The following is a 12,682-nucleotide window of genomic DNA, read 5'->3' on the forward strand; positions in this document are numbered from 1 at the left end:
TCATATATAGATGTAAGTAATATTTCACAGCCAAAGAAAGAATCACTGTCACTTCTTAGCATTATTTAGTCAATATTTGGACCTACCTTTGTATGTTCATGCTCCCACTAGGTTGGGTGTACATAGCAAGTTTTTGTGTATTTTACACTTCCAAAATATGTAGAATTTTTTACTCTCCAAAGAATATTTGATGAATATTCATATGTTACTTTTGATAAATACCTAATATCTTTTGCTGAGTAATTGGAAATTTGTTTCTGAAATGAAATAATTTATTTTTGGTTTGAACTACAGAACATACATGACAGTATGGAGAGTAAACCAGTGTTCAAGGCTCAAAAGATCCAAAGCAAGGTGAGTAACCTTTAAGGAACTGTTGTCAAATGTACTTGAAAATTTGACACAAGTGCAAATCTTGTCATGATGGAAACTCAACTTGAATCTGTGTTTTTACACTAAGGTCTTTGGCCAGGAGCATGGCATGGATTGGGTCTGTGGTTCATACATTTTGTCCTATGCACCATTAATAATCCACAAAGACATGGTCAGGGAGTGACAAGAGCAGGGCTTCCATGATGGAAGAGAAATAAGGAGCCAAAGGTGATGAAAGCACAGGCAGTGCCCTCACCATGCAGGACACACTATCTGAAAGTGAGGAGGTTGGTGGCAGTGATGGGTTCTGCTGATAGCAAGTCACCCTTGGACAAAACAAGGTAACGAGTCAGGTCTGGGGTCCACCCAGAAGTCCAGTCAGGAGACAAAGCTACAACAGTAACTGAGGTCAGGAGACAGAAATGGAGAGACAACCAGGAGTAGAATTCCCAGCATAATGGAAACTGAAACCCATGTCTGAGTCTAACTGGGACTCCTAGGCCAGTGAGAAGATGGTGTGAGTGGAGGTCCTGGGTAAGACTGGCCAGGGAGATCAAAAACTTTTGGTTCCCTGAGGTAAATTGTGTGAAATTGCACAATGTAACCATATTGCCTTAAAAGTGTTTTCAGTTACAAAGGGAGAAGATTTTATGTAAAATAGTATGAAAAGAGAATTGTCCCCAGCAAAAAAAGAATTGTGAAACCTTGGTTTAAGAACTCAGCATAAGGACAGAACAATCTTGCATCAGTACATCACTGTTTCAAAATGAGATCCTAAAGAATGCTGAGCAATCATTGCAGCTAATGACTGTCTGATACACAATATACAATCAGGCTGGGTGCTTGCCTTGTTTCCTTCAGACACATACTGAGGTCGTGAAATCCACTATCCTGATTGCTTCTCTTGTAGAATTTTCAAGGGTCAGAGAATTGTAAACATGAGAAAAGAGCTGTTCAGCCTTAGTGCAAAACATGAAATCTCACATTGCTGTTTCTGCAATAACTGCACTACAGATTATCTTTAGTTTTGTATCGTTCAATCTGGCACCTTTCATTTGTTTCAAGTTCCTATACAGAATAATTTCAGCTGTGCTTGTATTGTGGTCTCAAATATCTTGTGAGCAGGTCTGCCTACTCTTTAAAACTGTGTGTTTAGGTACAGCTCATAAACACTGTGAAAAGATTGATTCTCCACTTGGGGGACTGGGCATCTAGCAAGTATTTCTAAAGCCTGTCTGGCATTTATCACACACTGAAGTTATCTTTAGTAACAGTATCAGCTACTCAGTCTGCTTGCTTACAGTCCAGCAGCATTTAAATCACAGTAAGGTAATAAAATCCTAGTTCATTTTGCACAAAAAGAGAAAAAAACCCAAACCAGGAAACATTTACAGAGTTAAAACAAACATACAAGTCCTGGTTAAAACAAACATACAAGTCCTGTAATTAAGTGGACTCAGTTCAAAACTGTGTATTCCATTGCCCTTTCTGATAATACAAAATAACAAAACTTTAGTGCAGACTAACAAGAGTCAAGCCATCTACCTAAATTGCATTAAGAAAAATATGGATCTGGCATCCTCTGGCATTGATTAGGGCCACTTGTAAAACTTGCTGGTATCTCCTCTAGACGCATAAGCGGTTTTATCTTGTCTAAACACATTTGCCTTAAGGTTGGTTAGTTGATATTCAAGATGCTGCTGTAACTTTCAAGCAGAGATAGGCATATTGTTATTGACTTTTAAAATACTTTCAATTCCTGTTGCCTTCCTGCCTGTGCCACTCTCTGAGTAGACAAATCCTAAGAGGATGACTTATCCAAGATATAGATAGATAGATATATATATAATTTTAATCTATCTTCAAATTAATGAAATTATATAATGTTTTAACCAACTAGTATTTTGCTTTCCTCTTTTTAGAATACTCACAGTATATGAAATAGGTTTTTTTTCATTTTAGAGACATATATCATGTGCAGCAGCAATTATTTCTCTTGCTGTTCCTAAGTATTTATTCATCTTTTTCACTGGGAGAATGAGACAGTACAAATGCATCATCACTCTGTCTCAGTCTGCCTCTTGTTCATATCATATTTGCTCTTTACATATTTATTGGTTGTGGCAAGTTGTTGCATGTTCATTAGGTGGCAATAGTGAATATGATATTTTCCCACAAGAATTAGTGCTCTCTAATTTTCCCACTTCCATTTTCTCATCTTGAAAAAAGGGAAGATATCTCACAACAGGAAGAGAACGAGTAAAATTCAGAACTTCCTTGATACTATATGACATAGAAGAATTTATTCAGTTATTTTACTTATACCTGCCTGCACATGTCTTGGGAGTCCGAGTTATTTCAACTATATTGCCATATTTCTGTTGCAATGTCAGTCAGATTTCTGGTCAATAAACTGTGAAACTGAAGTTCAAGGTATTTCCATCAATAATCATTCTTATTTCAGTTCTCTATCCAAATTATAGTTGGTGAATACAGAACATGAAATCTGTATACACAGAAAACTGTCAAAAGTATAGAAACATCTACATGTGTCAGAAAATGTCTAAGGAAACATTTTATACACAGTACAAGAATAAAATACAAACTGTTCATATAATGCAGAAGGCTTTGAGATGTGCTGAGATGCAGATCAAAAGGTACAACATCATTGGGCATTAAGAAGTCACAGTAAGTCAAAGAAATGAAATACATTAGTTTGGATTATTTTGCTAAATTCTTCAAGTTATTATCATTTTGTCAAGAAACTGACAGGTAATTAATTTTTTTGCATTAAAATATGCTATCTATGTAAAAACAGTAATTTTACTTAGTGAATTCTAGGTGATGGAATGTGTTTGCTATCCTCGACCTACCTAATTAATATAATTTATAACACATGCTTTTTCCAGTTATGTATTTCAGGAGACTTCAGTTCATATTTCTGCATACAATATTTGCAGTATGTAGCTTGAGTGATTCTGTGCATCTGTTTCTCAGCTACTCATTAAGTTCTTCATTTAGAATTTAAATACATGTTTGAATTCTGAACACAGAACTTGTCTGGATTTAAGTCAAACGTGTTATGATTAAGCTTTGTTTTCTGCAGGAATGATCCCAGTTCTTATTTCAGCAGCACTGCTTTGCCTTGGTTCAGATCAGGTCTCTTGCATGTGTCTGCAAAGGTGACCCATTTTCTCTACCTGTTCAGGGAACAATTTTAACTGGCAGAGAAATTGATCCTTTCCTCCCTCAGTATTTAGAAGTTGTCTGGGAGTCAGTCTTAACACAATACTTTGAAGAGTTAACAAAGCAGCCACAGGATCTAGTCCAAGTTATACCTTGAGGCCTGAAAGTCACTAAGAACTGTTCTTCACTGGTACTGTCTAGAAAATGGATATGGCAATGGGTGATTCCAGTTGTCTTGGAAATACTTCTACATTGTAATAGTGATTATTTATAAAATGCTTCCAAGATCTCCCTATGAAAGGTGCCACTTTTGTTTTACTTCACTGTTCTGACTCACTGAACATCTTTCAGAGAGGCAGTTTATTGTCTTTGTCCAAAACAGATCAAATCCTTTTGCACAGCATATACGAGCACTGGAAAATATGAAAGGAAGTGAAGACATTCTATGGGATTTGACATGGTCCAAGACTGATTACAAATTTATAATCCACTTGGGGGACTTTGCTGATTTCTTAAGCAGCTTGAGTGGTTTATGAACAGCATGCAATTTCATTGTGAATGTCAGATTAATGCTAGATGAATGCTTTAACCAAAATTTATGCTGTCTTGGGTCAATTTATTTAACCCACTGAGATGTTTTTATACTCTGTTTCATGGTTTACATTACTAACTATGGAATACACATTCCCTTTCCTGACAGATTGACAATATACCCATTAAATTGAACACAGCAGCTATTTTGAGGGAGGGTGCCCTCTACCAGAGGAAATTGGAAGAGGAGCTCAAAAGGTAGGACCACACTCCATTTAAGATTGCTTTTCACATCCCTGGACTTAGGATTTGAGCCACATCAAAAATAATTAAGTAAATTCCAGGTAAACTAAACTAATGGTTCTGTTGTATGGCTTTTTATTCTACAAAAACAGTTGACAAAGGAAGAGAGAAGTGGATTTAATTGGGCTGAAGAAAAGGTCTACAGTAAAGTAATTCTTTTTGTGTAGATGCTGTGCAGTGTTACTGTGTTCTGATTTAGCACTCTGGCCAGTGTCCACTTGCAAAGTCCAACAGGTATCACTTTTATATTTATTCCAGTTCTCCTGACTAAATAATGACCTGAATAGACATCTATTTCTGTGTCCTTTGTACAAGATGCATCTATATTAAGCCAAATAATTTCATATATCTCCATTTTCTTCAATGCTTGTGGTCAACTACATGCCAAGTTTGATACTTGAACTTGTTTATATGTACATAAAAATACCTGTCAATTTCTATCACAGTAAGATATAGCACACTAAGAATGTGCTGTTCCTTAAAGCAAGATAAGCCAAGAGCTGAGAGTGACAGGAGGACATGCAGGGACAGTGTCCTCACTGACAGCAGCTCCACAGTCCCCTGGCAGGCAGCAGGACAGATTCAGGGACAGGCAGCAGGGTCAGCCAAGGGTGCTACAACAGTCTGGGCCAAGGTCCAGTCAGGAAGCCAAGTCAAGAAGGAAGGGTCAACCCAGCTCTGAGCTGGATGCAGGCTGACCTATGGAGTAGCTTAGGCAAGGACCAAGGCTGTTAACTCGGGCTTGAATGTGTCTCCTGGGAAGAAACTGCACACAAACCAACCAGGATTTTCCATAGCTCTTCCTCACACAGTTCTTTTCACTCCAGTCCCATCCAGTGTTAGACAGTCACACTGCAGCAGAGCTGTCTTTGAACACAAGCACTGAATCCAGGGTGTGGAGAAGGGGGGTAATAAGAGGTTGCAGGTCCTTTTGTGCATTTAGCACTCTAAGAAACCTTGGCAAAAGGATTCCTCCTTATTCAGCAACACAAGTTTTCAGGGGATGTTTACTAGGGAAAGGGTGGCTCCTGGATGGCCACTGAAGGTTGTGTTCTACAGCTAGACTCACATAACATTTTCGCTAAAAAACTTCACAAAGATAAAACTTATATCATGTTATCCTGCTTTAGTATTACTTCTAATCCACCTGGCTTAGCAGGCTAAGCACTAAATATTGATAGCATTTGAAATCCTAGAAGGACTGTGTAGGTTTGGATTTGATCTTTGGACCTAACAGTATTGGTTCATGCATCAGGATTTTAGCAGGTAGATATTAAACATCACTCAGGTTCTGTTATCAGCTATTCACATATATTGAGGTTCTCCCATATTACATATGCTACTGTTCGCTCTAGCTGGCAGAATTTATTCCATTCAGCAAAGGAACAGTTCCCTGTAACTTGACACTATTTTATCTTAATGAGTTTTAATCTTCAGCTGCATTTAAGACAAAACAGATATATATATATATAGATATATATAGAAATAGATGTATCATATGTATATGCATTGGGGAGCAGCAGTCAGAGGCAATTCACTCCGTGTTTGTGTCTCTGCCCTAGTTATTGGCTCATTCCCTCCTCTGCTGCAGGACTTTTGTGGGCCTGCCCCAGGGCTTTGCTATGTTCTTCTCTCTCAGCTGAGCACAAAAAATAGGGACGCGAATTTAAGAGCTGAATACTTCTTTGCCTCATTACAGCAATATTATTTAATTGACAAAAAACAGAAACAGTGTTAAGCAGAAGTTTTTTGTTCTCTGTGTTAAAGTGGACAAGAAGATTGTCAAAGAGGAAAGTTATTTGTTCTTTCAACCTCTAAGCAAAGCAGTCCTCTGAGAAAATGTATATCCCTTTACCTGATTCTCTCTGCTCCTCATAAGAATCCATACATAGCTAAAGTTTGCCCTCTCTTGGGGCTTTGTTTTACTGAAAACTTTCAGGTCCATGCTCTCATGCACTTTTTTCCAGTCTGGCTTTCTCAGGCTTTACACATAGTAGGAACACCTCTTAGACTGGAATTAAAATGTATCTGTCAAATTACTTTGTGATTACTGCCTTTTTTCCTCTGCAGAGATCAAACACTTTCTATCAAAGGCTATGGAAATGCTTTACAAACCAAGGCAGGGCTACAAAGCCAGATTCCTGAAATACTGTTCTCCTTTTTTCTCTCTTGCAGAGTTGAAAATTTGCAACAAGGGGCTGGAGACTCATCTGAATTCTTGGAATGGCAGAAACAGATGCGTGGAAAAGATGTGGAAGATCAACTGGCTGAAATAGAGTGTAGGAGGCTTCAAGGAAAACTGAGTTATGAAGAGGCAGTTCTAGCCCATCAGAATGTAATCCAAGAAAATAAGAAGAAAGCTGATCTATTGAGAGAAGAGGTAATACATACAGGGAGGCTCATATTTTGCTGATTTCCAATCTGTGCAAATCATAGCACAGATGATACCTGCTATTAGAGGTGCAAAATTCTATGCAGTGTCTTTACTCACTGAAGTCTGCAAAGGGAAAAAGAGGGCTCTAACTTCCAGATACAGCAATGCTGTACATGAAAGTACTTTTTACAAGTGTTTTTTAAAATTTGATTAACACTTATGAAGTAAATTGAATAAAAGCAGAAGGTCAAAGAATGCTCCCCTATATTCTGTAATTATGCAAATACTTTTTAAACAGATACTGAGATACTAAGCACCATTAGCATTGAAATCAACAATATATAACTGATTTCTTGTCAAAATGAGAGCCACAAATATGAAAGTATTTGTTTTCTTAAACTGATATAATTCAATTTACTTCATACTATCCGACACATTCAGATTTCTCTTAGGTAAAAATTCAGACAGACAACCCTCTTTGGATCCATCTGTATGGAAAACTGCATATTTATGCCAAGAAATATTTTCACACTGTTTTCAATCTGGCAAATCACAGTTTCTCAAAATCATTGCTAGATCTTTTTGTTATTTTCACAACTCACACTACATTTTCCCAGTGCTCTTCTTGTAAACTAAACAGGTGATCAAGAATCACCAAATACTACAGATTTGAAACTTTTCATAGCCACCACCATATTCTTTTTTATTTCTCCAGTTTGTTGCTATGCCCTGTAGGCTAGTACCTGTCTTTTGACTATCTCACAAATGTCAGTGCAATGTCTCAGCAACATAAAATGAAACCACAAATGTACAAAATTTTCATAAAGACCATGCTATAAAAGGAAAATTTGCCTAATGAGTTCCTTTTCTGTCCTATAATACCTTTCAATCTTTTTTGGCATTGAGTCTTCATGTTTGTTTAGAAAGACTATAGCAAGAACTTAAAGTGAACCCTAGTGTACAACTGAACGTAGTATAATTGCTCATCCTCATTCCAAAAGTATTGAAATTGCTATATTCACTTCCACTTCAGAGCATATGTGTTTTATTTGCTAGCAGAAATGTCCCAAAATGAATAGATTTGGGGATGTGCAAGTAAGACTTGCTCTAACCCAACCAATTCCACATAGCTCCCTTTGCTTGTAAACAAGCAGAGCATGTCATCCACGTGCAGATCTCCAGACATTCTCCAATGTTCAGCTGTTGTGCTGACCTGCTTCTTTTAAAACTCTGCTCTTCCATCTAAAACAGGAAGAGCAGCAAGGAATCTAGTCCGAGAAAATCAATTTTCCTGCTCCTTCTTCCTTTCCTCTGACAAAGAAAGGAACATGGTACCCAAAAGTGGACTAGACATTACAGAGCTGTGACTTGGGCCCAAGAAGTTCCTGCAGGCACACAACTAGCAGTATATTAGATTAGCACACTTGTTGCTATCTCACAACCAGATCCAGAAATTACTCCTTCTGTCTGCTCTTGGAAACATGTAGGAGGGAATTATGGAAAGCAGCAGTATAAATGTCATGCAGGGCAGTAGTGTGTAAATAAAACACAGAGAGGGGAGCTTAAATCCGTGACTCTTTCTTGTCCCCACTGTCCTTTTCTACTTTTGTGGATGATGTAATAGTTTGAATCCAATTTTCCTTACCCCGTTTCAATGATTTGAGGCTTATCAGGAGAGGGTAATGAAACAGGGTAATTTTCCTTACCCTGTTTCAATGATTTGAGGCTTATCAGGAGTTGTGTTCACCTGTTTGTTTGTGATTTAGAAAGCAGAGTTGATGCACCTGTATGCAGAGAAACGTCTACAGGAGCAGAAAGAAATGAAAGAGCTGGTGGAACAGGTCATGGAAGGACACAAGAATGTAAAGCAAGTAAAAGAAAAGATCCAGGAATACAAACAACAGATAGGTATATATATTGCCAGAAAAAATGAGAGGTGATGCTAAATATCCCCAAATTACTTCATATTTCTTTTAGTAGGCCAATTACAATATTTACAGAAGGGAAAGTGAAACTGAGGGAAAGATCCAGGCTATACATTCCCATGAATGTATGAATGTGAATTCAGGAATCAGTTGGCAATGGACAGATCAGAAATTCTAAGCTACTGGTCATTGGAATTACTCTTAGTTTAAACAGGAGATATACATCACGAATGTTCTGCAACCAGCTTCCCTTCCAGCTAAAAGTAACACATATAAATGACTCTACTTTTTTTGTCAAATGCAGACTTCTCTGCTTGTGTATCTCCATACTTGTACTCATAAGGATTGAGGCAGGCAAAGAGTGTTCGTCACTCCAGAATGGACTAGCAGAGCCTACCAGCCTTTGCAATTCAGTCATTTCTAGGATATACATAGCTTGGAAGACTATGAATATTTTCTATTTTATAATATCCTTTATTAAGTAATAAAACAGTATGTACAAATGAGAGCAGAAATTACAAAGCAGTAATTCAAAGTGTCTCTGTATGTATATAGTACATTTATGTGCTGAATAGAAGGATAGATGGTGGAGGTGGGAAGTACTCATTTGTTTCTTTAATGATTCCTCCCACCAATACCAGACTGTTCCCTCAAGTACCTTTAGATCAGTATTATTATCATTATTCATTAATGCATATGAATTTTCCTCCAGATGGACTACTTGTTAAAATAGGCAAACAGCTAACTGAGATTAATTCTTATCTTTCAGTTCAGCAGGTTTGTGAAGAAACTGGAGAACTCCTCCGGCAAGCTTTAGAAGAACAGGAGGAGAAGAACAGGAAAAGATATGAACTCATTCAACAAATACGAGCTATTGAGTCTACACCTAGCATCAGACACAAGTTTGTTGATTTAACAGAGGTAAACTCAAAAGGAAAAACTACTGTTTTTACATAAATGTGTACTGTATGTGTTTCACACATTCAGAGGGATTGTGTAGTGCAGATATATCACAGTCTGGATGGATGAAGTACAAAGTGACCTCATACATGTTGTATTTTGTCATATTGCATGACAAAAGTTAGCTATGAAATGGGACATTGACTAAGTCTATAAAATGAAAATTTTATCAAGAAGAATATTCTGATGGCAAGTGAAATCTTAGTCCTCTTAAACCTTCTTTGAATTTTGCCAATGGGATCTGAGTTTCCCAATATCTTACAAAAATAGTCTGGACAGTGATTACAAGATGTTCCGTGCATCCTTCACAAGTTCAAAGATTTGTCAGGGTAAGAACTGAATCAACACAAAGTTTGGACTCATGTACACTTAGTTATATTGCAGTAGTGATGGCCATGGTAATTATTAACAAGATTAATTTCCTTTGCTTTCAAAACTGTCAACACTGAGGTATATGAAAGAGATTGTCAAGAGAACCCAAAACCTTCTGAGCTGTTACAATTCTGTGTAAATAACTTGTGTAAGTCTATAATTTATAATAACTGTATTAACTGTATCTCAAACTTCTTGGACTTGCTGTTGATGCACAACAGCATCCAGGAATCTCTTATATTATTTGTTAACTTAATCAGAAGCAGATTAGCAGATTGGACATAAGAAATACATTTTTTACAACGAGTGTGATGAACCACTGGCACAGGTTGCCCAGAGAAGTTGTGGATGCCCCTTCCCTGGAAGTGTTCAAGGCTGGGCTGGATGGGGCTTGAAGTAGCCTGATCAGGAGGATGTTCTTGGCCATGGCAGGGCTTTTGGACTGGTCTTTAAGGTCCCTTCCAACTTAAATTGTTAAATTGTTCTGTGAATCTGTATCACAGATTCACTGTTCCATCATACTGACTATTACAGTAGCACTCTAGTGAATTGGCACACTTTTGGTGATAGCTTGCCCTGGTTTCCTTTCTACAAAAGGCCTTTTTCAGGCTTAGTGCAATTAAGTATTTGTCCATAAAATTCCCATTTATTCTCCTAATTTTTAAAGTACCAGTTCTTCCCTTCATGGTACTTTAGTTGCTTGAATACAGCAGTATCTACTGTGTGACTATAGAACTTTACTTATTTTAGGAACTACTTCACTGGCTTCACTAAGCATTTTTGAAATGCAGACACTCAAAACATTCAGCTTCTACCACTCTATGCCTCATGCAAATTCTCTTTCCTAGACATGTTTGATGTCTCCTTGTCATGCTCAAACACTACCACTGAGAGAGATAGATAGATATAGAGATATGTACCTGTTGCAAAACATTTCCCTTTCACGTCCTGTGAATACAACTCTATGGTCATTTCAAGTTTAATGGTGGACTTAAAAGAAAGGAAAAGTATATATAAGAGCAAGGGCCTAAAAGTGAAAGCCTTCACCAAGCTGTTTGGAAATGATCCATCTTTGTTTGCAAACTAAAGTGTAGAAGTCTCACTTTAGATCTCAGCATCTCATTATCACTCACATTGCAAAGTGGCTATTAAAAAGCCATCATTAAACATTCAGGTTCAAATATTTCAAATTTGGGCAATAGGATCTGAATTTTCTGGGTATGAAGCATTGTTTAGTCCTAATAATTTCAGATAAAAACAGTATATACCATTATAGATCAAATGCATACTTTGGAAATAGATAAATACAAAAAATGTATATTTTTAGTGTAAAGTCTGTTCTGGTTTCACACATTAAAAAAATTAGTTTTACACATTTTAAAAATTCAAAAGTCTAATTAAAACTAAAAGTCAAGTAGATTTTGAGAGCAAATATATTGTATCTATGATTAATCCTCTACATATTTCTCTGCTTTTTCTTAAAATATTTTATGAAAGATATACTCTGGATTTTAAAACCAGTTTTTAAATACCAGTTAGTTTAGGACCATTCCTATATTTCTGGAAATCAGAATATATTCAGCGTGAATTGGAACACAATCAAAATACTCTGGTTTTACTCATTTACTCTCCCCTTGGTATTTACAGTGTTATTTAAAGCTATATTTTGTGTTCTCTAGACTGGTGGCCATGGTTTATTTGGTGAAATGTCAGTAGTGGAACTACGTGAACGCCTTGCCCTACTCAAGGAAGCACAGAAGGCAGCAGAGGAAGAGAAGAGAGATCAGATAATTCATGAAAAACAAGCTAAGGAACAACTTATTCTAGACAAACTGGACCAGATTTCCCAATTCAGAGCAGAACTTGGACGAGCAGCTGCTTTCAAGTCAGTATAAAACAGCATGTGACATTTAAGACATTGCAACTTTGTTAATATTTTGCCAGCCCTTGAGGAGAAGAACAAGTAGAGAGCAAAATACAGGCCTTCTGTACTTTTGTCAAGGATTACACTGGGGCCAGGATTTCCTTTTAATTCTTGAAAATAATTTTCATCAGATTTAACAAATCTTTTTCATCATTCATGGTTGAAGACATTCCATAGGCTAGTGTTGACAGTATTGCCCCAGGATTCAGAGCCAATAATAGAAATTTAGCAAGAAGTTTTGCCTTTCTTCTGTTCCTTTTCAGCTAATCAGAACTAATTTGATGTTGACACTTAAAGTTGTTTCTCATTCTCATCCAAACCAATATTGGAGCTGTATTTTTCTTCCTTGAATTTCATCTGTAATGTTAAAAGGAAGGTCTTATTCGAGAAGTTAAAAATATTTTAGGAAGATTTTTTAATAGCAATAATGAGCTATAAATTAAATACATTATAGCACTAGATCAAAAAGAAGTTCTTTGCTTACAGGCTGAGCAAATTCTGCATTCATGACTAATATTTATTATTCATTATCAAATTTATTAATCATTGTCATAAAGGATACATAATCATCACAGATGCTTCACATACGCAGAAGAAAGGTCCCTTCCATAAGGGTTTCAAAATCTAAGTTAATGCTATTTACAAATAAAGCTGAGCAGGAAGAAAGCCTGTGTAAAAGTATACAACATGGCACACCTCTTACTCTTACACCATTTTTACTGTATCTTAAATATT

The 12,682-nt window shown here is 36.8% G+C and overlaps 1 protein-coding gene across 1 annotated transcript in view; it reads left to right on the forward strand.

Moving 5' to 3' along the window:
* The window catches only part of CFAP99 (cilia and flagella associated protein 99), a 50,554-nt gene that overhangs the window by 30,782 nt on the left and 7,090 nt on the right, over positions 1 to 12,682 (forward strand). The window contains exons 8-13 of the mRNA XM_005424745.2: positions 295 to 354; positions 4,259 to 4,347; positions 6,568 to 6,772; positions 8,533 to 8,674; positions 9,461 to 9,612; positions 11,703 to 11,908. Of these exons, the coding sequence (XP_005424802.2) occupies positions 295 to 354; positions 4,259 to 4,347; positions 6,568 to 6,772; positions 8,533 to 8,674; positions 9,461 to 9,612; positions 11,703 to 11,908 (854 nt within the window). The remainder of the gene's footprint in view (positions 1 to 294; positions 355 to 4,258; positions 4,348 to 6,567; positions 6,773 to 8,532; positions 8,675 to 9,460; positions 9,613 to 11,702; positions 11,909 to 12,682) is intronic.

This window comes from Geospiza fortis, unplaced genomic scaffold, assembly GCF_000277835.1.
Source record: "Geospiza fortis unplaced genomic scaffold, GeoFor_1.0 scaffold147, whole genome shotgun sequence".
In the NCBI taxonomy this organism is placed as follows: Eukaryota; Metazoa; Chordata; class Aves; order Passeriformes; family Thraupidae; genus Geospiza; species Geospiza fortis.